At 35.4% G+C, this 26,062-nt stretch overlaps 1 protein-coding gene across 1 annotated transcript in view; it reads left to right on the top strand.

Annotated features, from left to right (window-relative positions):
- The window catches only part of CEP128 (centrosomal protein 128), a 93,708-nt gene extending 68,930 nt beyond the window's left edge, over positions 1-24,778 (top strand). Inside the window, exons 18-23 of the mRNA XM_054275953.1 lie at positions 481-530; positions 3,216-3,239; positions 14,461-14,538; positions 16,355-16,459; positions 20,088-20,193; positions 24,235-24,778. Of these exons, the coding sequence (XP_054131928.1) occupies positions 481-530; positions 3,216-3,239; positions 14,461-14,538; positions 16,355-16,459; positions 20,088-20,193; positions 24,235-24,341 (470 nt within the window). The 3' untranslated portion in view covers positions 24,342-24,778. The remainder of the gene's footprint in view (positions 1-480; positions 531-3,215; positions 3,240-14,460; positions 14,539-16,354; positions 16,460-20,087; positions 20,194-24,234) is intronic.
- Positions 24,779-26,062: the final 1,284 nt, after the last annotated feature.

Raw genomic sequence — 26,062 nt, 5'->3', positions numbered from 1 at the left:
CTAATATTTTGTCACCGTGAATTATTTTCCTTAGCAAAATTGTTCCATTTTAGTGAGAGGAGGTAATTATTGTGAGTCAAAATAGTCTGCAGTGTTCTAAAGTAACTTTTCATATACAATTTGCATTGCTTTGACAGTCAGTTTTAGTTAATTTTTAGGCAGAATCTCTTTGATTTTTTCATTCAATTCTAAAAATGCACCAGAAGATTTATTTCAGGATAGAAAAGTTTATCTGTAAATCTTAAAGCTCTTTTCCCCCCAGTCAAACTGTGTTCTTGAGGCTGTTTTTTAGTCACCTCAACAGCCCATGCTTGAAAACAATCATATCACTGACACTTTTAATCTATTATTTGATCAGCTGAAAAGGGGTGTTGTGAAATCTGTAAAATAAAAAACTCAATGACTGTTTTACACAATACTTTTTCTATCCAGCCATGAGACAGGAATTTGAATTTACAAGTTCCATTTTTCATTTTGCAGAGCTACTAGAGAAGACACACAGAAAAGAAGAAGAAATGGGAGCTCTCCAGGTATATTTTCTGCTTAATTAACTAGCTACATTTTTTGTTAAATTTCTTTAAACATATTGTATTACAGCATTATGATTTTCTGAACTGCCTTATAGCTTAAATTCAGATTTGGAAATATATGCAGACAAATCCAGACCCAATAGCTGGTAATACTCACTGCTGAGTTTTTCCATTGGTTGGGGTAAATTCTCTGGGCTGTGTTACTTTCTTTTGTAAAACTGAATAAAACTGAAAGTAAAGTATTCCAAGTAAGTATTTAAAGCCTCTGAAGCACTAAATGTTCATAGCCACCTTTCTGAGGAAGAATGGACCAGTCAGTATTTGCTAGGACCTGGTACAATATTATAAATCCTTATTGTATGTCATCTAGCAGTAAAGTTGTTTGTGCTAAGCACTTTAAATTTGCGCTTAAAAACTTTTACCGTAAGCTCAGCTTTGGAATAGTATTTAAGCGTTGCAGTCAAAGAAAACATACTCCTTTCAATTTAAAATGACTAAGAAAGCAAAACCAGGCTGGAATGTCTCTGAATTGTGAGGCTCAGGAGGCTGTGAGGGAGGGTAATATGTGTATTCTTCAGAATAAAGAAAGAAAAAAAAGTAATTTTTAACAACAAATTGCTACAAACAATACCCAGTATGAACATAAAAAAAATTTACATGCACTATGAAGAGTATCAATGAGTCAGCATTCTGCAAGTGTATTGAAAGCAGGACATTTGTGAGGGAATTGATGAAGATAAGGCTCATAAGGAAAATGACATTATGTGTTGCCCTCAGTTTTAACCATAGCATTTTGCTTGAAGATGAGCCTTCTCTTCTCATATAATAAATAGAAAGCATTTTTAGGGCTAGAGGTACCAAAGAAGTTAGTGTACAAACAGTTTGATCCAGTAAGAAGAGACAAGTTGCAAGACCCAAAAGTTGCACAACACACCAATCCAGCTGTTTCCTGTTCTAACAAAAATCTTGGCCTGGCTTTCTGGCAGCTCAAGTTCAACAAGGCTGAGAGCTTGTCTGCGTAAGCAGTTTACACAGGTGCATATCTAATTACATCAATGTAAAAAGATCTCCTTTCATGTGAAGCAATTCTGCATCTGCTTTCATGTGAAGTTTCATGGTTGACAAATTGTTCTAATGATATTACTTCTGATTGAATGAGGAGTAATTTTAGACTGCAGGAAATTGCATCATAGTAGTGTCTTGCATGGCTCTATGTGCCTGCCTGCCTGTCATGTTCCTGATTAAATTGCTTTATTCCTTTCCCTAGCTGGCAGTTCTGTTTAAGTGTGTGAATTGTAGTGCTCTGGCTGCTGTTCTTTCATATTCAAATGCTTGATAGCAGTTTTTTCTCCCTTCAGATATCCATACTTTCACAGTCAAGTGGTGTATAAATTATCCATGGTAAATTTCCTAATACATTAGATGCTAGTCCAGAAAATGATCTGCTGAGATTGTAAGAGTTTATTATACTTTTAGAATTTGGCAACTATATCATGCACTTTATTTAACGCATGAATCATTTTGAAAACACTTTATATTCTATCATTGGAAACATCCTCACTCTAAGACCTTTTTTTCAAAGTAGTCCTCTTTAAATGAAAAACAATTATTTGAATTAATGTTCATTATTACCAGAAGTTTATGAGCTCTGTAAATACCATCTTTTTCATGGTAATGAGTATGTACTTCATTGCAGAATCTTTAAATAAATATGAGAGTTTGCCACTGGAATTTTGTGGAGGAACAAACATCTCAGAATAAAAATTTCTGAGTTTTCAATATAATACCTTTTGTCATAAGTTTGTTCTGATGCATGGAAATAATCTGTATCTCAGACCTACTTCTAAGGAAGAATAAAGACTTTAGCAGGTGATAGACTACCTTGCCTAAGAAAAAAATGAGTAATATTTGAGTAAGGCAAGAGTTCCTGTCATGTCTTCATGGTCACATACTCTAAATGGGGACTCACCTAAACACTGGAATATGTTTTGTCAAATAACTTAAAATACCATACTTAGTATGTAATACTATCTTGATTTTACTAACTTCATATTTTTCTTAAAAATACTTCAAAAAGGGAAAAGTATGTTGAAATAAATACAGTAAATTAGTTAATTCTGGGTCCTCTGTATTTTGTGCTGGATTAAAACTGACACAGGTTTGTTTTATTTGTTTGACTAATGTCATCCTGTTATTAATAAAACATTATTCAGAGCTATTTCTGGATGAAAGAATAATGATAAAGAATTTACTTTTTAGTTTTCTAAGGAAATGCGTAAAAGAAAACTAAGCCTGATGCTAAGATGACATGAATTCCAAATAATGCTAGATTTACAGTCAGAGATGATCAAAAAAAGAAATATTTTTTGGGGGTATGTAGGAGTAAAATCAGCAATATTGAAAACCTAATGCACTAATTAAAAAAATATAATGTGGAGTAATTTTTGTAAAATCCTTTCTCATCTGGTTTCTGGATGTTTTTTTATTTTTGGGGCAATTTTCTAAGTGGAACAGTATGATAAAGACATCCAGTGAAGTACAACAGTTCCTACTCAGTGAGTTTTTTACAAAAAACTCTATGTATGAGACCACCAAAACCCCAAAATTAATCCTATTCATCATTCTTTGACTTACTCTGTGTTTATATTTTTTGCTTTTTAATGGCATCTTGTATTTTGTTTTTAGGAACGTATTATGGCCTTAGAAATGGTAAGTTTCTTAAATTAATTTCCAAACCAATACCAATTACATTGCTGATAATTTCTCTAAATTATGAGAACATTATTTATATATATACTTTTTAAAAAGTTGCAGTTCTGGGTTTTTAACTGTCATTTTACTTTTAAGAGAAGATGGGATAATTTTGCATTGCAGCTCTCTATGTAGATCTTTACTACAGTATTTTTGTACTCGTTATATGAAATACAATGTATTTCAGAGTTGTTATTTTTCTATACAGTTCAGTCCTCATCCCATCCCTGGGAAGAGAAATGTTGTATAACACAAAAGGTGTTATTTTTCTAACACTTCTAATGTTTGAGGTCCATGTGATAGATCTAATTATTTCAGTGACTACTCTGTGTGCTTACTTGTTTGGTCAGGGAGGTGCAGGACAGAATCAGTTCATCTGCTCATATCCACACTGCAACTAAAAGAGTAAAGGAATGTAACTTTAACCACTAATTAATATAATTTAATGTGACATTAAGTTGGAAGAACAAAACTTTATGCTTGTACATGCTGTGAATGAATTTTTCAAATGTCCCAAGGTAGTCAGTCCGTCAGGTGGAATAGCTGGAATGAGTTTTAGCTTGCCCTATGAATTTGGAACCATTCTTCTTTCCCTTCACGTAGGAATGTCCAATAAAATATCACAAATTGTATGTATCGGGCCCACAGTTCCTTTTCATGAGAAATCCAGAAAACTTCATCTAAAGAAACCACTACTGAGACAATATCAATGCTGCAAGTATAAACTTCTAAAATTTATTTGTCAAATTATTACTTTATTCTTTATGATAGACTCTGCAGCTCTGAAAACAGTTTCCGATTTCAAAAATGTATTTTAAATGTATTCAATCTGTTAAAAACATCTTTCATTCAGTCATGAAAGGCCCTTTGGAAATTAGAGTACTGTGCTGCAACACCTGCCTTGTGGAAGCAGGAAGCGAATGCTGATGTTCAGTGTCCTGGCACTTCACATGGTGCTGTGTCAGGTGTTGACAGGACATTAATTCTGTTCAGGACCTTCTCTTATTCATGGTTTGCTTACATGACAACCAGTCAGGCATGTATCCACTGACATCCATTTCTCACAAACCATGAGTTAAACTGCCTGCAAATTCCTTGTCATTTCTGCTCCCAGAGCTATTTTTACACAGACAGAGGACAAGTACCCCAATGTCATGCAAATTCTATCTCTATTTTCTGAAAAAATTTTATTTCTATTTTTTCTAGAACTTTACTCCTTTTTTATACTCCCAATGGCTCTGACTTTAGAAAGGAAGATTTGTAAATTATTGTTCAGATAGAAGAAAAGGATGACCTATTTATCATACTATCCCACTGTTCTCCCTTTCTCTACAATCTACTCACTTCCAACTCCTGCACTTGCCAGTAAAATTGTTGTAGTGGCCATGAGATGAACATGCCAACTTAGATAATAAAAAAATATGTTGGGAAAGAAATGTAGCATGAACCTTTCAGATTCCATTCAGAGCTCTGAGTGAATTAACCTTCCAGGCATAGCTTAATTTAACTCAGTGGTTTTGTGAGTTGCAGCAAACGAGGAGGTCCCTTGCCTCTCTCTGAGCCCTCTCAGCTCCTTCTCCTCTCAGCAGTCTCTTTGAGCTGGAAGCTCCATCTCCTGTCTACAGTACCTGGCAGTTTCTTGGGTCTTCTATTTCCTTAGCCAGCTCCTGTTTCCAGAGGAAAGTGCTGTTATTATGAACCTCCTTCAAGATACTACACATGATCTGATCACTCCCTTAAGGAGCCTGAGAACAAATAGTACCCATTTAGAAGAAGCTTTTTGGATATTTTGGCGCTTTTTTGCAATCAGATCAATTTTGCTGTATGATTCAATAGATATACCGCTTCTTGCTCCAGCAAGTTGTGCAGGTCAGGAGCAGAAGCTGGAAGGTAAGGAAGAACATAGTTTGTTAGACAGACTCACTAGTGGATATAAAAGGAGATGAAGAACCTAGATGTTTTCTGGAATAATCCTTCAGCTCTTGAGAAGTGCCAGAGAACTAACAGATATAGCCAAAACTGAGATTTTGCGTATCTAGAGATTGTGTTTTGTTTGGCTTTTTTATTTGGTTTAATGCTGTTAATTAAAGTGAATTTAATTATTTAATAGCTATTAACAAGTAAATATCCTAATTACTTTAGCAATCAATTATTTAGTCTGACATTTTGAGAGAATGAATATGATTAGAATAAGTCATTTAATTGAAAGATTATTCTTGAGTATATTTTAGTTGTTACATACAAGATTTGCCTCTATTTGTAGAGAAAGGTGTATGAATTTTTGGAAAAAAAATCTGCATTGTATTCTCAGATGAGGCTACAGTGGAAAGCATATTTATTTCTCATAGATATGTCAGGATGCATTTTGTAGGTGCACACTGCTACTGTGCTGTGCTTGGGGTTTTAATGGGTTTCTATAAAGTATTCTGTTCTTTGTTTTGCATAAGCTGCAAGTCATGTTCCTCTGCCTTACGAGTACTAGTCTGACATAGAAGACTGCAAAATTTAATTTTAAGTCAACCACATCCTGAAGTTATTCCAGTGAACATATGCATTCTATATCCTTTGATCAATAAAACAGCTTGTTGCTTTCAGTAGAGAACCCAGAGTGAGGTTACCACTTTTCTAAGAATACTTGGATCAGACTTTTCTGGACACAATTCAGCTTCTTGTTACAATGTCCATAAATCTAGGTTAATGCGGGTAATGCTGTAAGTATTCAGCAAAATTGTGATTTTAATATGAATTTTTGGTTCACTATGAACATTTATGCATTTTGTTGTTGTAATGCATTTTTATGTTCAAGAATGTAAGGTTTTGAATCAGTAAAACAAATTTCTGTCTGCATCCACTCAGCAATGTAAAAGCTATTAGATTATTCTCTTGTAGTAGCATGCTCAAATTTGCATCAGTTTTATGGTTTATCATCCAATTTAAAAGAAGAATTGGAAGATAACAATACCAAATGCATTTTGTAGAGAGATTATGTGACTGCCTGACACCATCCATTTTTATGTGCTTGTTCTTCCTTTCTGTCTCTCTCTGTGTGCCTTCCATCAATAAGTAAGTCTTGCTGTTAGCTCTTGAGATTATTTCATGATTTTCATACTTTGCTTGTATGAATGTTGAGGAAATACTGAATGGAAGGGTTAATACTTTCTTTTCTTCTTTAATTCTGTAATGTCTTGCCAAAACTACTATTGCATCAAAGGTTTTCTGGTCCTCCCAGAACACAGCCATTCTTTGATCTTAAAAAAATGACCAGGAGCAGTTTGAGATCCTCTGTCCTGCCTGCCTCGCCCTTTCCTTTCCTTTCATCGGGAAGCCAGTGTGTCACTTCCCTTTGCTGGGCTTCCCAGAGCCTTTCCTCTGCTCATTACCACCAAGTGACTTCTGTGTCCTGTGGGCTCACAGCCCACTGCTTCTTTCCTCCTAATGCTCAGCTTTCTCTTCCCTTCTTCCTTGATGTTATCTGCTCTTGTTTAATACCCAGCTACTTGTCCACCTCTGCCCTCTACTATTTGGTGTTTCACTTGTTCTTTCAGGTTTTTTCTAATGCAATCACCCCTAGTTTTCTAGCCCTCAGAGTGAAAAGCATTTCCTGTGTTCAGATGGAACCTCCTGTGTTTCAGTGTGTGCCCACTGCTTGTCACTGGGCAGCACTGGAAAGAGCCTGGCTCCCTCTTCTTTACTCCTTTCTTTCAGATTGATGAGACCTCCCAGAGGTTTTTTTCTCCACACTAAACAATCCCAGCTTTACCAGCTTTTCCTCACAGGATAGATGCTCCAGTCCCTTAAAAATTTGTTGTCCTTTGCTGGACTGGCTCTTGTATGTCTCTTTTGTACAGAAGAACCCTGAACTAAACCCAGCACTCCAAATGTTGGCTGACTAGAGGAGAGGGATCACCTCACTTGACTTGCTGGCAATGCTCCTAGTGAAATCCCTACATGCTCTATCTATGTTCCTTTCAAAATTAGGAAAATGTGTTCCTCATGTTGCAAATATAGAAAATTTTTGCCAAAGTTTAAGAAACCAAAATCCTTAATTTTTAAATTAGAGAAAGTAAAAATCTCAGGAAAAATGCTTATTGCAAAAGATTTAAGTAATCTAAAATTATTTATTTCAGTTGAACTAGGAGTAGTAGTATACAGCATTCTCATTTTTTTTTGAAGTAGTGGCATATGCATGTAAATGCAATTGTAAAGAGAGATTCTATGAGTTCCTTCCACAGGATCTTCATGAGAAATCAGAGAATCACTGAAGCTGGAAAAACCTCCAAAACCCTCATGTCCAACCTTTGACTGAACACCACCTTGTCAACTAAACTATAGCACCAAGTGCCATGTCCAGTCATTTCTTGAACACTTCCAGGGATCACCCTCCACCCCCTCCCTGGACAGCCCATTCTAATACCCTTTCAGTGAAGAAATTCTTCCTAATTGAGCAACTTGGGACCATTTCTTGTCCTGTCACTTGCCTGGGGAAAGAGACCAACCCCCACCTGGCTACAGCCTCCTCTCAGTCACTTGTAAAGAGTGATGATGTCCCCTGAGTCTCCTTTTCTCCATGATAAACAACCCAGCTCCCTCAGCTGCTTCTGATATGAATTATGTTGGGATTTAATCTGTGGAATACGTATCTGAGTTCTTCCACAGAATGTAACTTGATAAGATATAGATTTGTGCTTTATTTTTTTTGGTTTGGTTTGTATATCATAAAATAAGTTAAATTTTGTTTGACAGCAGACTATTGACTAGATGTTTCTAAGTGCTGCTAGGTCCTTCATTTTAGATTTAAATGCTTCCTATTTGATCTAGGTATAACCATAGGAGCACAGGCATCAGTTACACCTATTACACCTATTTTTCTTTCACTATTGGGAGCTTTTTATTAAAATAGGGAAATCCATAAGGAAAATTCCTAATTCTTTTCCTATTCTGACACTGATTTGCTGTGAATCCTTGTTTAAATCACTTCTCTTTCTACTTTAATTTTTCTCACCTGAAAAACTGAGTGATATTTCTTCTTTCCCATGAAGGCTGCGTTAATTGAATTTTTGCGATGCTTTCTGGAAGGCTTGATGAAAGACTGTTAGCATAAAAAACTTTAACATAAATTACATGTAAAGATTTTTAGCCTGCAATGCTTCATAATGTTAAAGATGAGCAACAAGGAAGTCTTTACACCTTTTGAGAATGTGTTCTCACTAACATTGCATTACTTTGCACACTCTACTTCTTGTGTCATATTTCTTTTAGTTCCTAGGAATTATATCTGGATGTCTCTGATCAAAATCTTAGTAAACGATAAAGAATGGATTCTGAAAAATTACTCCTGTGGACCCCCAGAGTACTTGGAACACTGACTGATGATTCACAGAAAGCTACCTTGCCAAAAGACAGCAGTTTCCTCCATGTTTCCAGCTGTTAGGATGCATCAAACAACTGCAAATTCATAAAATAGTTTCCTAATATTTTCCCATGTAAACATTCCCCTAGTTAGCACAGGGATGTCATGTGCTTATGAATAAGAGAAAAGACAGTCCATGTCATTGCAAACAGGAAAGGAAGCATTCATGAAGTTCCTTTAATTAAAATGTGGTCCACCCCATGCAAAAACATCTGGAATCTAAATTGAATGTTCAAGTAGTTTGACATTGGCAATGCATTGTTAGCAAGGTCATTTGTTTTCCATTAGTGTAGTTTTTGCTTAAAAAAATTTTGCTTGTTGAAACTCATGAAACAATGTAATAGAGAAAAAAAAAGCCAATTGAGCATTGAAATTGTAATTTGATAAAGTTACATGTGTTGCCTACCTATATAGGTAGGTAATATAGGTAATTTGACTTCTTGATGTGCTGAAATCATCAAAACAGTGGTATAATTGGAGTTATGATATACGTGGAATATAAAGATATAAAATACATTTTTCTGGTTTCTCTGAACTTTCCCTCTCTATATATGATGTACTATTCACAGAATGTTCCAGCTGTTGTGGAGTTTGCCTGGTGTATAAAAGTCAGCAGAGCACCTCAGGCCTCTCAAGCAGAACCACCTGCTTAAAAGAAAAGTATTTGATTTATCAGTGGAGAGCTAGAGATTGAAGCTGATAGTGCATAGTTTTACAGATCTTAACAGGGAAAGCAAAGGATACTTTTAAACATGCTGTGTGCATCCTGTTCTTGCTATTTTGGTATTCAATACACTAAAGTCATTTAAAAATAAGTCAGTTTTGGTCACCTCTAACACTGTATTTTTCGTTTGAATTGTAACTGCCTGCTGACATGCATTGCAGCCAGTTAAAATGATGTTGCATTTAATCTTTTTATGATTATTCTCTGGGGATTAGCTAACTGGTACTTAAATCAACTCTTATTTAAAAAAAAATATCTGTGCAATACAGATAGCCATTTGTTTTTACCTACTTCAGAAAAGAAAGGAGCACTGTACTTGAAAGTCAATGAAGTTTGGTTTCTGGTTTATGTTTATCTGTTTTCAATATGTTGACTATAAAGGCAAACCTCAGGAGTATTATATACAAACCTGCTTTGATTTATTTGCATTTAGCATTGCAGCTTTGAGACTAAAAATAAAATGTGTCTTATTTTGATTTAGATCTGTCCCTTGAGACAGTGTGAAACCATGTATTACCAAGAACACATCAGAATAGGAGGATTAACTGTTCACATGCAGTTTAAACATCAAAGTGTTTATATGAAGTCATGGAAAATAAGTAATTTGTTTTGTCATTCTCTGCGAAAAATAGAATGCCCCTTTTAAAAGTAAATAGTCTTTATTTTAAAACCAGAAAGATTAGTAGCACTCAGTCTATCGAAGAGCACTGCTGTTAAGTAAAATGCCATTAATACTGCCTCAGACAGTACAATGGGTGTTTTTCCTCTTATCAGTACCATCAGTGCACTGGTCAGTACCTGCTGTTGCTTGTTATACAGAAGTAGACAGATGTGATTGCTGTCTTTAGGATTATTTTTATGTATTATGGCATACAGCTCTCTGATTTCTGGGAAAAAATTTAACAGTACTTAATTGGCCTCTATATCAGGTGTTTCTAACATCCTTTTCATGTTTTATCTGTGTGGCTAAATCTGTCTTTTTAATAGAATAGAGTGTAGTCATTAATGATACAAGTATGGCATTTGAACCATCTTGAGGAGGTTGCTGTGATTTTCGTTAATTACTAGGCCTCTTCTGTGGACCAGCTAAAAGCTCTTTCATCATCTTTCCCTCACATTCTTCAATGTATTTCTTCGTTGCCACCTTCCTTACTGAACCTCTCCTAACAACAAAAGTTGCTTTTTTTCTGTTTTTATTTGCACATCACTACCATTCTTTTCATTTGTTTTATGGAAAAGACACATTTCTGTCCCTGAAAATGTTAGTGTGTGAGTTATCCTATTCAAGTCCCTCAAGACTGCTCAGAAGACTGTGAGAATTTTACAGTATGTAAAAAGAACCGTTCTGGTCAAGACCAAAGGTCAGTCTAGCCCAGCTATTGACATTGCAACAATGGCCCAAGTAAAATGCTCAGGGAAGACTGTATGAGCAGGACTAACATGTATTTTGTTTCCCATTTATTCATTCTGATTCCAGCTGTTCAAAGGCTTCCAGACTTAATGTAGTTTCTGTGAATTTGGAACCATTCTATGGTCTTCCTCATTCATGAACTTGCCCAGTTTTCTGCTTAAAGCCATATAAAATTTTCTATCTTTATGTGACTTGTGATTTTGCACAAATTGGTAATTAGTCTTCTCAGGCATCTCTCTTACTGGCTGAAGAGTTCTATTCTTTAGAGTATTGTGTTTATAATTTCTTACTTGGAGACAGCACTCCATGGCTTTGAAAATTCTTGTTCAACTTCTCTGACCTTTCCCTTTTTCCCTTTTGAAATAAAAATCCGCATCTCCACTCAGCAGTCAAGATTACAATTGGATTAATGATTTGGGACAGTTATGTTTCCTGGCTTTTTTTATCCTTTCCTGATTATACTGAGTGTTGATTTCGGTTTTCTGATTGATACTGAGCACTGCATTAGCAGATTCTTGGTAATATGCATCACTACCCCATGATCTGCTTCCTGAGCAGCAATGGTTACCTTGGAGCCCATCATTTTGAATGTGAAGTTAGATTTAAAATTTAGGAGTCTAAAACACCTTTCAGAAATCCAAGTAGCTTGTACCATTCTTTATCCACATGATTCTCAACAAAACCAAAAAACCAAAGACTGAATATGCATCTAACCCAAAGGCTGGTCTCCTGCTTTCAGGATTATATTTAATAACATAACTAATAAGGATTAGCAGAGAAACAGCTAATTTTTTTTCCACTACAAAAAGTGCATGAAATAGAGGGGACATATTTAGGAGACACTTTGGAAGAACAGATGATTAACATCTTCCTTAAATTCATTTACAGACAGTGTTGACATGAGGTCTTGACATTGAAATTAGAGAAGGAATTGAAAAATGAATGGCTTAAGGCATAGGCTTAGACCTAGGGCCTGAGATCTTTTTCTTTTATGAGAAGAGATCAGAGGTCATCTGTATTAAAACAAGGTGGGTAAATGGATAGATAGGTATCTATATACATATCTTTGCAGACATGTAATTGCAGAAACAAAATAACAAGTCTCATATCCTCTATCTAATTTAGTTTATTGGTACTGAATATTGACTACAAGTTCAGTCCATGTTAGCTGCAGATGAATCCCATTGTTTATAAAATTTGACCTTTTATTGTTATGAATATTTCTTAAAACCTTAAAACCAGAATGTTAGGAACTAACAAAGAGGTAGACATCACTGCTTTCAAACAGATGGTGTGTCTTCATTTAGGTTACCTTGTTCATTTTGGATTCTACACTCCTCACTACTAGTCTCCATCTTTTTAAAGTTGATGCCACTTGTGCAGAGAAGCTTCCATTGAGTTTTCTTCTCCTGTTGTGACTGAAACTTTTAGTCTCTGGGATCTAAATGGAATGTTTTTGATGGTGGTCAGACTGAGATTTTCCAGAACTAGTAACAGAGGTTTTGTAATTAAGAGCAAGTTAATTTGGTTTGCACAGGCCTTACAACATAATATTTGATTTCAGGATTGATGGATTTTATTTGTTTTAAGATTTTGCTTTAAAGTACCAAGGCAGTAATATGATTAATGAAGCCCGTTACTGGTAGATTGAATACCAGACTCGCAGAAACTTAACCATAGAAATGTGATTTTGAGAATTATGGAGGAAATACTAACTGTTGTTCAGAAAGTACAAACAGTTCTGGTTTTACTTGCTCTTTGGCAAATAATAGAAGGACAGCCTTTGAGAAGCTGCAGAGGCATCTGACCTGTGGGACTGACTGTTCTTTGTGCATGATAACCAACTTCATCTGCACACAAAACCAAAACCATTATATTTAGTTTTTTCAGTTCTTTGCAGTTTTCAATAGGCTGCATTTTTTGTCTGGTGGGTGTGAATGTGAAATCTTAATGTTGAGGCCAACCCTAACTCTTCCTAGAGTGGTAATTCAATAGTACACACCATATGCCTAATATAGTATGCCTAATTTTTCAGTAGTACATACCATATGTGTGTGTGGTAACCAAAACTGCACACAGGACTCAAGGGGGTCATAAAAGGAAATCAGGTTTGATAATAAGAGGACTTTACTGTCATGAAATGAAGACAGCTGTGAGCAATGATGTTGTTGTCTTTCAGGTGTTTTTCAATACCTCCTAGCATAATCTATTCCATAACTTTACCACGCAGTAAAGGGAAACTGACCTGTAATTCCTGGGGTTCCTCTTTCTTGCCCGTCTTTAAAATTGTGACAAGGTTCGCCAGCTTCCAGTAATCTGGAACCGCTCCAGATTCCCAAAACCACTCAAAAAATATCAAGAGAGGTTTTGTGATGACATCAACTGGCTCTTGAAGAAATCATGAATGAATGCCTTCATGCCCCATAGACTTGTAGGGATGCAACTGAAGCAGCAAATCCCACACAAGTTCAGGGTCGACTGGGAGTTGATCATCTCACAGTCATGGTCCTTCTGCTCAGTGCACTGTGATCCCCTTGGTCGATCATCCTCTGTTAGAAAACAGAGGCAAAGAATGCATTAAATGCCATTGCCTCTCTCTGCCCTTGTTTGACCATCCTCATCCTGTAAAGCGATTAGTGTTTTCTTGCACTGCCTATTGCCATGAATATATTTTTAAAAACTCTTTTTATTTTCCTCCACATTTCTGGCCAGCTTCAATTCCAGTAGAGCTTTGGCTCCATGAATTTTCTCCCTACAGTGACAAGCTGTTCATTGACTCTCTGTTCTTCCCATATTAGTAATGTCTCTTATTCTAGTGCCTGGAGACAGCAGACTTCCCTGTGAGCTGGCTCCAGTCTGCATAAGGAGGCCCTCCATTTGCTTTAGAAGGGTGCTCCCTATTACAACTGCCCTTCATTTTCCTGTTAACAGAGGTCTTGGTACAGAGTACAGGTGGTGTTGTTTTAGGAGGCCACACTATCCCAGAAGGACCTCCACCCACCTCATCAGTAGTCTGGCCTTCTGGTTCCAGAGCCTCGCATGTATTGTAGAGGGTGCCAGCCCTGCCTGTCAAATTCTGAGAAGGTGGAGGAACCTTCCTCCTAGTACATGCTGTGACCTGCTTCCAGCCTTCACCTTTTAACAGACCCTTGGCTAATAGTCCTTTAACTAATTCCCCTGCAGGGTTCTGAGTGCATCAGCTTCTCCACTATAGTGGAGGTTCATGACTCCTGAGAGTCTTGGGACTGTGAGACTCTGAAAATAATCAGTTTCTTTTTTGCTTGTTTGCTCAAACACTGTGTAGCCTGTTCACTTCCTCCTGTAGCTGGTGATCAGCTCCTTAAGCACAGCTCACCTTCTGCAAAAGAATGGTGAGCCCCAGCCTCATGAAGAGGTACCATGCACGTGTGGCAGCCTCTGACATGGAGAGCTCCATCTCCCATCAGCAGGTCTGGCTGGCTGGCGTGGCTGCTTCAGTGAGTCCCACAGCCCCTTGTGATTGAGCTTTAGGGTGAGTCAACACCCTAACTGAGGAAGCTTGAACTAGTATGCTAATAAGACTGGGTTTGTAATATGTGGATGGCTGAAAGAATGGTTTTGTTTTTAATGTTTTAACTTGTGTTCTGTTCTTTAGAGTACCCGAGTGGCTTTAAACCACCTGGAGTCTGTGCCTGAGAAACTGAGCCTGTTAGAAGAGTGCAGAGATACCGGGGTAAGAAAGATTTCATTTAACTCTCTCAGTACTTCTAAAATGTTTTGGTTAATTAACAATATCTATGATGTACAGATAAGTTCTTTAATAAGATATTTACAGTTGCATATGTATGTATTATATAGACAGAAACATACTGAAATTTATTTTCATGTTTATATGGATCTTTTTGAAGTTATAAATTTAGTTCTAATTATTAATATGCTCCTTAATGTAGGCAAACATTGATAACTTGGCATAACAGGTCATGTGTTAATTACTGTTTCAGAATATTTTTATGGAGCGGTAAATTCTGATATTACATGTTAAAAAATGAAAATTTTATAAATGAATTATGCCAATTTTAACTTAATGAGTGAAAATAGATGATCTTTATAACTTTTTTGTTTTGTTTTGGCATAATTACAATGCTTGTTACTTATTTTTGCAGCACCACTATCCAATCAAGATGTGTTTGGACATAGTGGGGCATATTGACAGTAGCAATGACATACTGTCAAGAGTGATAAGGCTCAGGTTGGATTTTCAGTGGCTAAGAGCCTAAACCCCTGTACTTTCCATTTATGAAATGGGTGGTTTAATAGAAAAAAATTTGTAGCTTCCTTGAATGATATAAATTTTAAATCAGTATTAAACCACAGATCAACAAATGCATAATGATTTGCATTTTATTTGATATGTAAAATTTCTTAACCTGTGGTTGTCATAAATATTTCAAAATATACTTGTTTGGAGCATTATTTATTTTGTGTTCCTGCACGAGGTCATCAGATAATGATTCTACGCCATTTTATTGCTGTCATCATGAACAGATTTGGTAATGCACATACCAGTTAAAATATTTGGGTTTTTTATGAACAATATTGTTGAGATGTATAGTTTTAATTTCACATTCCACATATCCCCAGAAGAGCATTTTTGCTCTGACAGAGGTTTATGTTTTCCTTCTGTTTCTACTAAAAGAAAAATTTTGTTCTCAGCAGGCCTCTGCAATCTCCTTCACACTTGCCCTCTCACATTTAACACTACTATGAAATTCCACTGTAATTTTCTGGTTTGCTGTAGTTATAGCTTAGCCAATATTTGTGAGATTGGAATGCAAAATCTTTGGTTTCAGTCGGGCTTTGTCCTTCTCCATCATGCTTAATTTTTTAAATATGGTTTTCTGAAGATGAGCCCCTATCAACACAGTGTTTTGTTTAAGAAATAATTTATTATTCAAGAGGGCTAAGCTTTATGCCTTAGCTTTGAGAAGGATGTCAGTTTGGAGCTTCATTACTGTTTGCAAATAACATATTGGATTTTTTGTACAATAGCTAGCAAGTTCTTCCTTCAATGTTTTCATAGGAAGGGAGAAGGCGAGAGGAAGTAAGTTTTGGTAAACCTCTCGGGTTGTCTAGGAGGTTTGTTAATTCAAGTGAATTATGTTTTCTTGTGAAAATACTGTTTTGTCCATATCCTTAGAACTGTTTTTTCTTCAAGTGCTTGTTTCCGTAGTGTTGAAATTAATTTTCCACCATTGCAGAATTTTTCTTAGAAGGTATGTTATTGCCGAAGTTTGAAAAGTGTTACAAGAAATCATTCAACAATTAAGGATAAGACCATTTTCATTTTGATCTGCATGTATTTTAACATTATTTTTCTGTACATAGCATTATGCTTTTGTATGATGCTTGTAGTTCAGCCTCTGAAAGTTAGTCCTTAATTCATTCTTGCTGTAGTGAAAATTCTTGATGATATCTGTGTTTACAATAGTTAGAATTTCTAGCTACTTTTTACGTTATGAAATCATCTAAATCTTTAAATTCATTCCTAGGAGTCCCATTGCCGAAGGGAGATGATTGAGGAGAGGTATATGAGGTATAAAGACATAGTGACTTCTTTGCAGCAGCAGCTCGAAGATTCAAAGCAAAGAGTCAAGGTGTGTGTGTGTGTACTCCACTTCTGTGTCCCAATTGCTTTCAATCAGCAACATAACCTTACCTTATTAACTCCTAGTACAAACACAGACTGAAATCATGCATGAATGTTTCTGTTTCAAATAGCTGCCATGGCTGATGGCATGGCAGGCATATTGACATGGCATGAAATTTGATGAATTAAAGGTTGCTTTCATTGTACCCATGCCATGGATACTTTCCAAAAAATCTAAAAATCTTTCAGCTTTCACAAAAAGGTATCTTACTGTGTCTTACTTCTCTGAAGTTCTTACTGCTTTGTCAAATTGCTGTCTACAGCAATTTTTAATTTTTCAATTTTCTCTTGTCCTTTCAAGTAAAAGACACAGATAGAAATCTATTTCCCCTATAAAAAGGTTGACTAATTTATAAATTACATGTAGCAATTCTTCAGTAGTTGATATTTGCACTTATTGGAAGCAATTCTGTGTGAGGTCTCTTTCATACATAAATGAAATCCAGGCAAACAGAAGGGAGGTGATTTGCTAAAGGTCACTCACTGGACTTACAGCAGTGCTAAGCATGAATAACTAACTCCCTACAATACAAATCCAGTGCTCTTATTTAGAAATTTTGCCTGTAATGAGTTCAACTTTCCAATTATTAACATGCTTTCTTTCCCTTAGTAGCTTGTTCATTGTCATATCACTGTCATTGTAATAGCAGCTTACTTCAGCACAACTACGATTTCTTATGCAAGTGTTTGAAATAAGTGATCTGACCTGAAGAATCATACTAGTATTTCTGCTACGTGTCTCGGTCAAATCAGTTTCTTTGGCAATGCATCAAACCTGTGTCTCTAAGCAATTGAGCTCAAATTGAGGATCACACACTCTATGAAAAAGATAGAAAGATGTTTGTGTTCCCCAACTTATATGTAACTGTCTTCCTACTGTAAAATGAGGACATACTTACAGCATGTCTTTTAAAAAGTGGTAAAGCTAAAATAAATACAGAATGTTTTAGCTTAGTAAGTTGCTGTTGTGAGAAGGTACTAAGTTACTTGAGAAAGCTATTTTGCTCTTCTGTAAGAAAGAATTGAATGGAGGAAATAGGCACAATCAGTATGTTGCTGGTGATAATCTTCAGTATCTTGAATTTCTTTTCCCTCCACACAAGCATTACAAAGTCAGTAGCTACTGAAATTTGGAAAACATTGAAAACCTAAGTGGAATGCAATCAGCTGACGGTAGAACATAACATTGCACTAAGCTGACTGAACTTACTGAACTTGTGTGATTTGAACTCAATAATCAGAATCCAGTACAAAGCTGATTCCAAAACAATTCTCTTTCTTTAGACAACTGAGAGCATTTAATGGTTTCCATTTAGTCAGGCCTAATTGGGTTTTTGCATGACATACAGTACTTTTTGCTGTCACGGCTGCTGCAAATAGAACAGAATGTTCAAAACCAAGTAACAGACGGGTGCTAATCTGATTTCAGTGATCAGGCTAGCTTAGACTAAAAAAAAACCTTTTTAATGCTTGCCTTTCTTACCCTCCTTTGAAACTAACTCAAATGCCATTTATTTATTTATTTATTTTACTGTTTCTCAGTTGGGAGTCTCTAAAATTGATTGCTGGAAGACTGTAAGTTTGAGGACACCAAAGTTGATTCTTTCTGATATTTTTGGTTCACACTGTGTACATACTGCCCGTGCTATACAAAGTAGACAGATACTTAATAGGTGATAAGAAAATCCATGTTTCTATTAAAATTTTTACATTGATCATTTTAGATGGAATTACTTCTGATATTAAACTTCCTCCTCTGTTATGTTTTTCTTTCTAGCCTTTCTTATATTACACTTGTTTCAGCTTGCTTGCCAACATTGACCTCAGACAGGCATTATCTAATCTTGTGTCCCAGTCTTTTCATTTTAAGGAGGAAAAATTAAACCAAAGTTGAATGTTCCTCTCAAAGCATGTCTTTTTCTTTCTTTCTTATGATTTCTTTTGTCCCTACTCAATTTTCCTACTCTTCTGTAGTCTTGTCAGATGGCTTTAAAATACCTGTTGCTTAGAAGTCCAGAAAAATCATAATTTCTATTTATATGTTTTAAAATGGAAGATTTCCAGTAACAAAAGTAGGCCATAGGCTGGGACGATACCATCAGGTACAACAATCTTGATTTTTCAACGAAGAAAGGGCCAAATAATAGTAGATGAAGACGAAATTGGGGGAAAACTTCATAAATATAACATATTAAAAGAAAAAATCAACAGCAGCAAAATCAAAGCAGAAAGCCAGAGGAAAGCTAGAGATAAATGTTTTCAAGTAGAGATATAAATATTTTAGGAGAGTTTCCCTGCCACAGGTGATTGACCATCTACTCAAACACAGCAGATGTAGTTGTCCATGAAGCACATGACAAAAGGCACATTCTATACATTAATATTTCTGTAAAAAGAAAGCCATTTTGTTTTGCAGGTACTGGTAGAAGCACCTTTCTTGTTTAAAAACTCTTCTTTTAAAGCATTTCTGGAAGCAGAATGGAAAGACAAAAACGTTTTTTATTCTTTAAAAATTGTTATTGTGCTATGAACACTTTAGGTATTAAGTCTCTCATCAGCACATAAGGGGATTAATATGTATAATTCCCATTAGTCTTAACAGGAGTAAATCCTTCTTCAGTGATGGAACAAAAGCTTATTATATCTCTAAATTAATGTAATTTTTTTTTTTTGTTTAGTTTTCAAATCTTATGTATCAACGTAAAATTAAGTATCAACATAAATGATAAATTGCAAGATGTTTTAACAAAATTCCTTGAGGCTTTTTATGATAAGATTCAGCAGTAATATTGTTTGTTTTATTAATTGATGCATTTATTCATTATGACTTCTTCTCATTTCAAGAAACTGAGTAATTTGGATACCAAGCCAAGCTTTTAATCTCATTTTGGATTGTATTGTAACTGGGGACTACTTGCTGCAGAGCTAATAGAGATTTTTCAGGGATTTTTATTTAAATGACGTTTTTAAATTTATCTTCTCTTTTTAGCTTGTAGACCAAATGACTTTCCTCACCAAGAAGCTATGCTGTATGGGTTTAGCCATAAATAGTAACATGTACTTAAGACTTTATGTAATGGTTTAACAAAAACATTCAAAAGCACCTTTAAGTATTTTGACATGCGAAATCTATGAACTTTAGGTTTCCTCAGTGGCAGTGAAATTAGATTTATATTTATTACTACTTGTGAAATTAGTATGAACCATTCATTGATGAGGAAGTCATTATTCACTGATGTCTGCCCTGCTGATATGGTGTGTGCTGAGCTGTGCATGTGATGTGAATAGGAAACAGCTTTTTAGAACATGCTGTAGTGGCAAAGACTTGCAGTGATGCCAGTGCTTTTCTCAAGGCAAAGGAGTTTTTCACAGACATTTTATAGTGGTGAAGTGGGGATAAATTTGTAAGCAAATTTGAACCTAAGTGCAATACTGAGAATTCAGAGAATTCAAATCAGTCTTTTCCAGTGTGTGTGAAATCACAGCATATGCCTGTCTGTGTGCTACTAGCTTTTGTTGAAGTTTGCAGCTGCTTGATAGTGATAGATAAAATTATTTTTATCTGGTTCCCATAGGATGTGAAAATGGATGCTGAAATTTCTGATGTAGAAGTGGCTGCTCATTCTAGTTGGCGAACTCAAAACAGCTTTTTGTGCAGCTCACCGCTTTCAAGTTCAGGTTGTAAGTATTATATCACAGAAAAAAAACGGTAACACATTTTTTTCTTCTAAAAATTTTTTTTCCTGGATGAGTGAGATGCTGCTTTTCAGAAGTGCTGGAACCGTTTAAGTATCCTACTGTGTTTTAGTTTTAGATGCTAGATGGATGTCTTTGCCTAGGAAGTACTTCATTACATCCCACTGACAGTTGTTTGGGTTTTTTTGGCTGGGACATTAAATATATTTTGTTTATCTATTGCAAAGAAAAGGGCTGCTATTGAATTCTGAATCTCTGCTTAACAAGTCATCCCTCTGTAAGCTGTGTAGACCCTCTGGTCTTCTGAGGGACCACAGAGATATCCTCAAACATGGATTCTTTCCAAGATCTTTCATGTGTGCCAGTTAGTCCCATGCTTGTTGGGAAAGTTGAATTCACTAATTCTACTTCAATAGTGTTTTTAACTGTTTTTTCTCTACCCCCATGTGCATATTCAACTTGTGTTCATGTGAAGTCATGGGATCTCTGATTCGGCTGAGAAATGCTCAATAAAACTTAGGGCGTATTAGGTCTTGATTGGATATGTAGGCATGCCTTTGCATGAGTGTCACAAGTAACTTAAAACCCAGGCTTTTAAGGAGGTTTTTAAGCATATCAGTACAAGGATATCAAAATACTTCTCTTCAGAAGGGTATCGTCTTCCATTTATTTTCAGTATAGCCAGTTTGTGTACTGGGAACCTATTTAGAAAGTTGCATTCTCTTGAAGCCTATTTGAGGCTTCATTGCACTTTGAAATGTTGCATCTTTCTATGAGTGCTGTGGTACATTTCTGCTCACCAGTAAGTCTTGAGCTGATCTGATGAGGTTAAAGGTAATTGGTTTATCTTCCTGTCAGAATCTATGAGCTGGGGTTACTATCTTTTTGCAGAGCATATTGAATAAGAGTAGTGGGAATACAGTATAGGAGATAATACCTCTGTATCATCTGTACTGCAGGAACACTTTACCTTGACTCAGAGTTGATTTTTCTGTTTTCCTAAACCTCATCCCTGTCAAAGTCTTGCAAATCAAAGTACAGCTGAACCTGTTTTGGGTATAGAAAAGAAGTAACAGATGCCTCACAGAATATTCAGATAAATGGCCTCCACCAGTCCCTTCCAGTCCCAAGAATTTCAAAACTGGTCATTGCAAAAATTTACTGAAATTTAAAAATACAGCATAAGTGTTCCTAAACTATTTTCCTAAACTGCTTAGCCTGAATTAAACAAGGTAGGACTTTGTTGCTTTAAAACTTTTTAATAAATTTTAGGGAATTTTAAGAGAAATAGGATCCATGTGATCTGAATACCAATCTGATGAAGCAGTTGTGCATGTTTATTCTCTGATTCAACTGTTTTTTACCAGCACTAAGTATTAAATTTTCTGGAAATAAAAAAAATAAATGATTAACAAAAGACAGTGATGATTCAATTCACTACTTAGTCCTTATGGCACTGATGGATTACTCCACAGACTTTGGTTTTTGACTGATTGTCACTTTATGCTGAAACTGATTTCCACCAGTCAAATGTGTATTTTGAAGTTGTTGGTATAGTTCTTGAGGACAGTGAAAATTCTGCTGTGGTATTAGCATTAAGGAGATTTTTCAGTGAGTGGCAAATGAAAAGTCAGCTACTTCACTCATGATAGTCACAAAAACATAATGAACTTTAAATTTCAGTAATGGTATTAATTAATTCCCATTTGAGATTTTGACAGTGAAGTATAATTTGACATCTTTGCTCCCAAACTTACTGTAGCTTTTAATAAATCTTCCTATACATGTCATCATCTATTTTCTATGATTAATTGTCTCCTTCTTCAGAAACAGAAGGATGGAAATTTTTTTCCTTCATTTGCCTTTTGGAGCGGTTTGCAAGCCTTTGTGATTTATATTTCCCCATTCCATCTCTCTTCAACTCATGCAGCCTTACAGACTATAGATTCAATAACTAATACTAGAAGCTTCCTTCCCAATGTGGGTTTCCTATGACTTGTGGAGAGTACCCAGAAAGAGAGCAGACTCATTTGTTATAACTTAACTTATTTGTGAGGGAGATTGTGGGATTTAAGTTTAAAATTGGTTGACGAAAGAAGAACAAATAGTATGGGAAAATAAATAAGGGAACAACAATCTATTTCCATATATATACATATATGTTTACCAAAAATTTGCCAGTGCAGCAAGCAGTTAAAAGGAAAGTAATTAACATCAACATTGTGTTTTGTTTCTGGTAGAATTTCTTCAGTTATAACAACTTTTCCATTATAAACATATTTTAAAATATGTTGAGGGAATGTGCATTTATTTCTGTACCCATTTTCTTAGAAATTAAGAAGTTGAAATGAGAAAGTAATTTATTCAAGGCAACATTCACTAGATGTGGTTTCAGTCGATACTATTATCAGACCAGAATGGTTGGTCCAGCCAGTCACTGGTTGTTATCTAAAGAATAATCCTCAGAAACTATTTTTACGGCCACTGTATTTTCCTGAAATTTTGAGTACAAAAGTCCCTTGGGTTACACATGCTTTGCATTAACTTTGTGCATTGAGTCCTGCCTTTCTCTTTGCACATTTCATCACTTTGAGGTTTTAACCTGGATGGTTTCCCAGAAACCATATGTCTTAAAAGGTTTTCTATTGTTGTTGGGAATTTATGTTCCAGGGCTTCATAAGTTGTGATGGACAACACTCTTGTGTCAACGTGGTATGTAGTAGGACTGATACCACAGCTGAATAAAACCAAGCTGTCCTGAATGTAGGCTTTATTGTCAGAACAATTAACTTCTGCACTGTATTGCTGGTGCCTGTCTTTATCCCTCTATGTATAATTTTTCATAAATTCTTAAGACTATTTTTATTGGCATTTATAAATAATGTAATGTACTTACAAGTAAAAAGACATTGCAATGTGACTATGCTGTGGGCACCCCTCTAGAACAAAACCTAGGGCTGCTTAAGCATAAGAACTTGGAATGACTGGAAACTTGACATCATCACTTAGAAAAATGCAAATTGAATTAGTTAAGCAATGAACTTTATGATTTTTTGCCTTACTTTGAATACTGTCCACAGGAGGTACCACTGACAGCAGCAGAGCTTTGAACCAATTCTGAAAACTTTATGCTGAATACTTAGAACTCACTGTTATACCAATGTCCCGAACACAGTGATTTCATTCTTCTGAAAGTGAAAACATCTCACCCCTCCTAACCAAACTGTGAAGTCTTGCTCCTTGTTAAATAACTTTTGGTTATGTATTGCTACAATTTTACTGGATTGTTAGAAATTGCACTCTGGATATTCAGTAGGATGACTTTTCTTCCATGCTTGTGCTATAAAGAAGGCCATTAGAAGAAGGGTATATATAAGCTGCTAGCCACTTTCCTTCCCTTAGTTTCTGCCTTTTGCTAAATGTTTGGGTATTTGATTTTTTTTTCTTCAGCCTTTTATGATAAGATGTTTTGTCAATTCATATTGTTTGGATTTTGATGCAATGTAATATTTTTAGAAATAAGCACCGTATGTGTACCCTGCTGTGAAGGTATATACACAGTATGACATTGTATGAGCACCTGTTCAGTGTCACTTGGTGACTTAAGTCCATTCTGTTGGTAAAGATATTCCTTCACAAATTTTTGAGAGGTTTGTCTTATTTAAACAAAAATTCTGGAAAAATAAATGGAAAATATTTCTTAGTGTAAGAATCAAAGTTTTTTAAACAGTCTACATTTCTTGTGTATAAGAAAGCTCATGGCTATGCCTGTATTATAGAGTATTAAAATAGATTTCTCTAGAAAACAAAATATTATATTCTCAGTTATGAATATTGAATATATTACTTGCTGAATAAATTATAATACCATATAATGAAATACATGTTTTAAATAAAAACTAATGGCCAGTCAACCAAATCCAAGAATCATAGGTTTGAAAAGGCCTCTAAGATCATTGAGTCTAACTGATGTAATGTATGATTCTGAAAATGCTTAATCACCTTTTTTGTGTGACTTATTTCTAGCACTTACGAAAGGGATGGTTCCTTTGGATACAAGTGGCACCAAGGAAGATGCTACTAATGTTGCTGTTAGTGAAAAGAAGCTGCAAGCAGAAGGAGGAAAGCAGTAGAACATTTTATGAAACCACACCAGTTTTCTCTGTGGTAAATTCCATTCCACTTTTTTTTTGGTTTTGAACAGTAGTAATTCCATCTGCTGTAGGAGTGATGCACCCATAATGATTCAACAATTGCCAAACACTCAAATGAAAGAGCACCAAGACTAATTCTAATGAACTCTTTTGATAATTTAGGTGACTTGCACACCAAAGGCTTTCTGAGATTTTGCTATTCTCTTGTATTTGTTTCTGCAGTCCTCTTAGACTATATTTATTGTATTCCTGAATACTGTGAAGTGAAATACCTGTGACATTAATCTTTGCTATGAGCTTATTTACCCCTATACAGGAATTGTTCTGACACTTGTTTTTTAATTATGTTTAGTAACATTATTAATAATGAAAAAAACATTCAGAAATTGCCTATTACTATGATAGAGAATAATTATGCAGTGTTGTATAATTGTGCAGACACATTTGTGATTTTAGGTCCCTCAGTTTGAAAAAATCATTTCAAAAAGAAGTGATAAAACAAAATTTTCTCAAAGCAATTAAAAATTCACAGCTTGGTTTCGGGTTCAGCCTATATGTATTATAAATTGTCTAGAATTATTCTTTTGGCCAGAACACTTTTATTAGATGGCCTCAATTAGGCACTTTAAAGAATCTGAATCTCACCCGTCTGTATCAGGAGTGTTGAATGGCACTTCTTTGTGGCTGTGAAAATTTTAAAAGCAATCTTTAATGTTCATTTATTTATTCTGTTTTGTTCTCTATTAGAGAAGATGTATTATATTGATTGTAAAATACTATGGAAATAGAATATTGCTGATTTTTATTTGTTCAGATATCACTATTCTAAACAATTTAGACACAATTTTGCGTTACAGTGGTCTCAAAGAGCAAATCAAAGAATTTTCTGTGTAAGAATTCTGCTGTCTAAAGAAATGCAAGTGTTTCTGATGGTTCTAGTTTCATTTTCCTCTCAGCTACTTCTGGCTGGATCACTGCTAGTGTGCCTTAAAAGATTTGCCAAAGCTACAGGGTACTGTAGCAACATTAATACCACTCAAACAATTTTGTTTTGCAGACTTCTGTCATATTTAGGAAGTCTATTTCTTCTCTGAAACACTGTTATTTTTTAGCACTGTAGGTGTCTGAGGTATAATTCGTAGGCCATGATGTGCCATCACAAAAGAGGACTCTTTTATTTTTTTTTTCCAATATTCTGATGAAGTGTTCTGTAGTCCCAGTGGGTGCTCTGGACCGTGCACTTCTTGACAATCACCTTGTGTTCGTCCTGTTTCAAACAGAACAACATGCTGAGAACATCAAAATCAGACACAGAAATGAGAAAAAGATTGAGTTTATTCTCTGTTCATTTTCCATGAACTTAAATTGCTTAAAACTAAAAAAAAATCTGACATGGTTAAAAGTTTTCTTTACCTTTTGTTGTGTATTATGCTGTGCATGGCAGTGCTGGCATTGGCTTTTTGCAAACTTCTGGCATATCTCTTCATTCAGAGGGTCAATAAAACAAAACAGGCACATCCATCTGTTCTGATCTCAATGGCCATGACAGGAACAAAAAAAAAATCAACAAATAAACTGCTCTCTACAAAGAGTGTGGATGTCATGAAACAGTGTTTAGCTCAAGCCACAGCTACTATAAACCAAACTTATTTTAAGTGGATCCAATATTTGTAATTTATTTTTTTTATTAGATCAGAGCA

The sequence above is a fragment of the Melozone crissalis genome, unplaced genomic scaffold (genome assembly GCF_028551555.1).
Source record: "Melozone crissalis strain CALT ecotype California unplaced genomic scaffold, PUWL_Pcris_2 ptg000018l_1, whole genome shotgun sequence".
Classification (NCBI taxonomy): Eukaryota; Metazoa; Chordata; class Aves; order Passeriformes; family Passerellidae; genus Melozone; species Melozone crissalis.
This window is presented reverse-complemented; position numbering and strand designations above follow the sequence as displayed.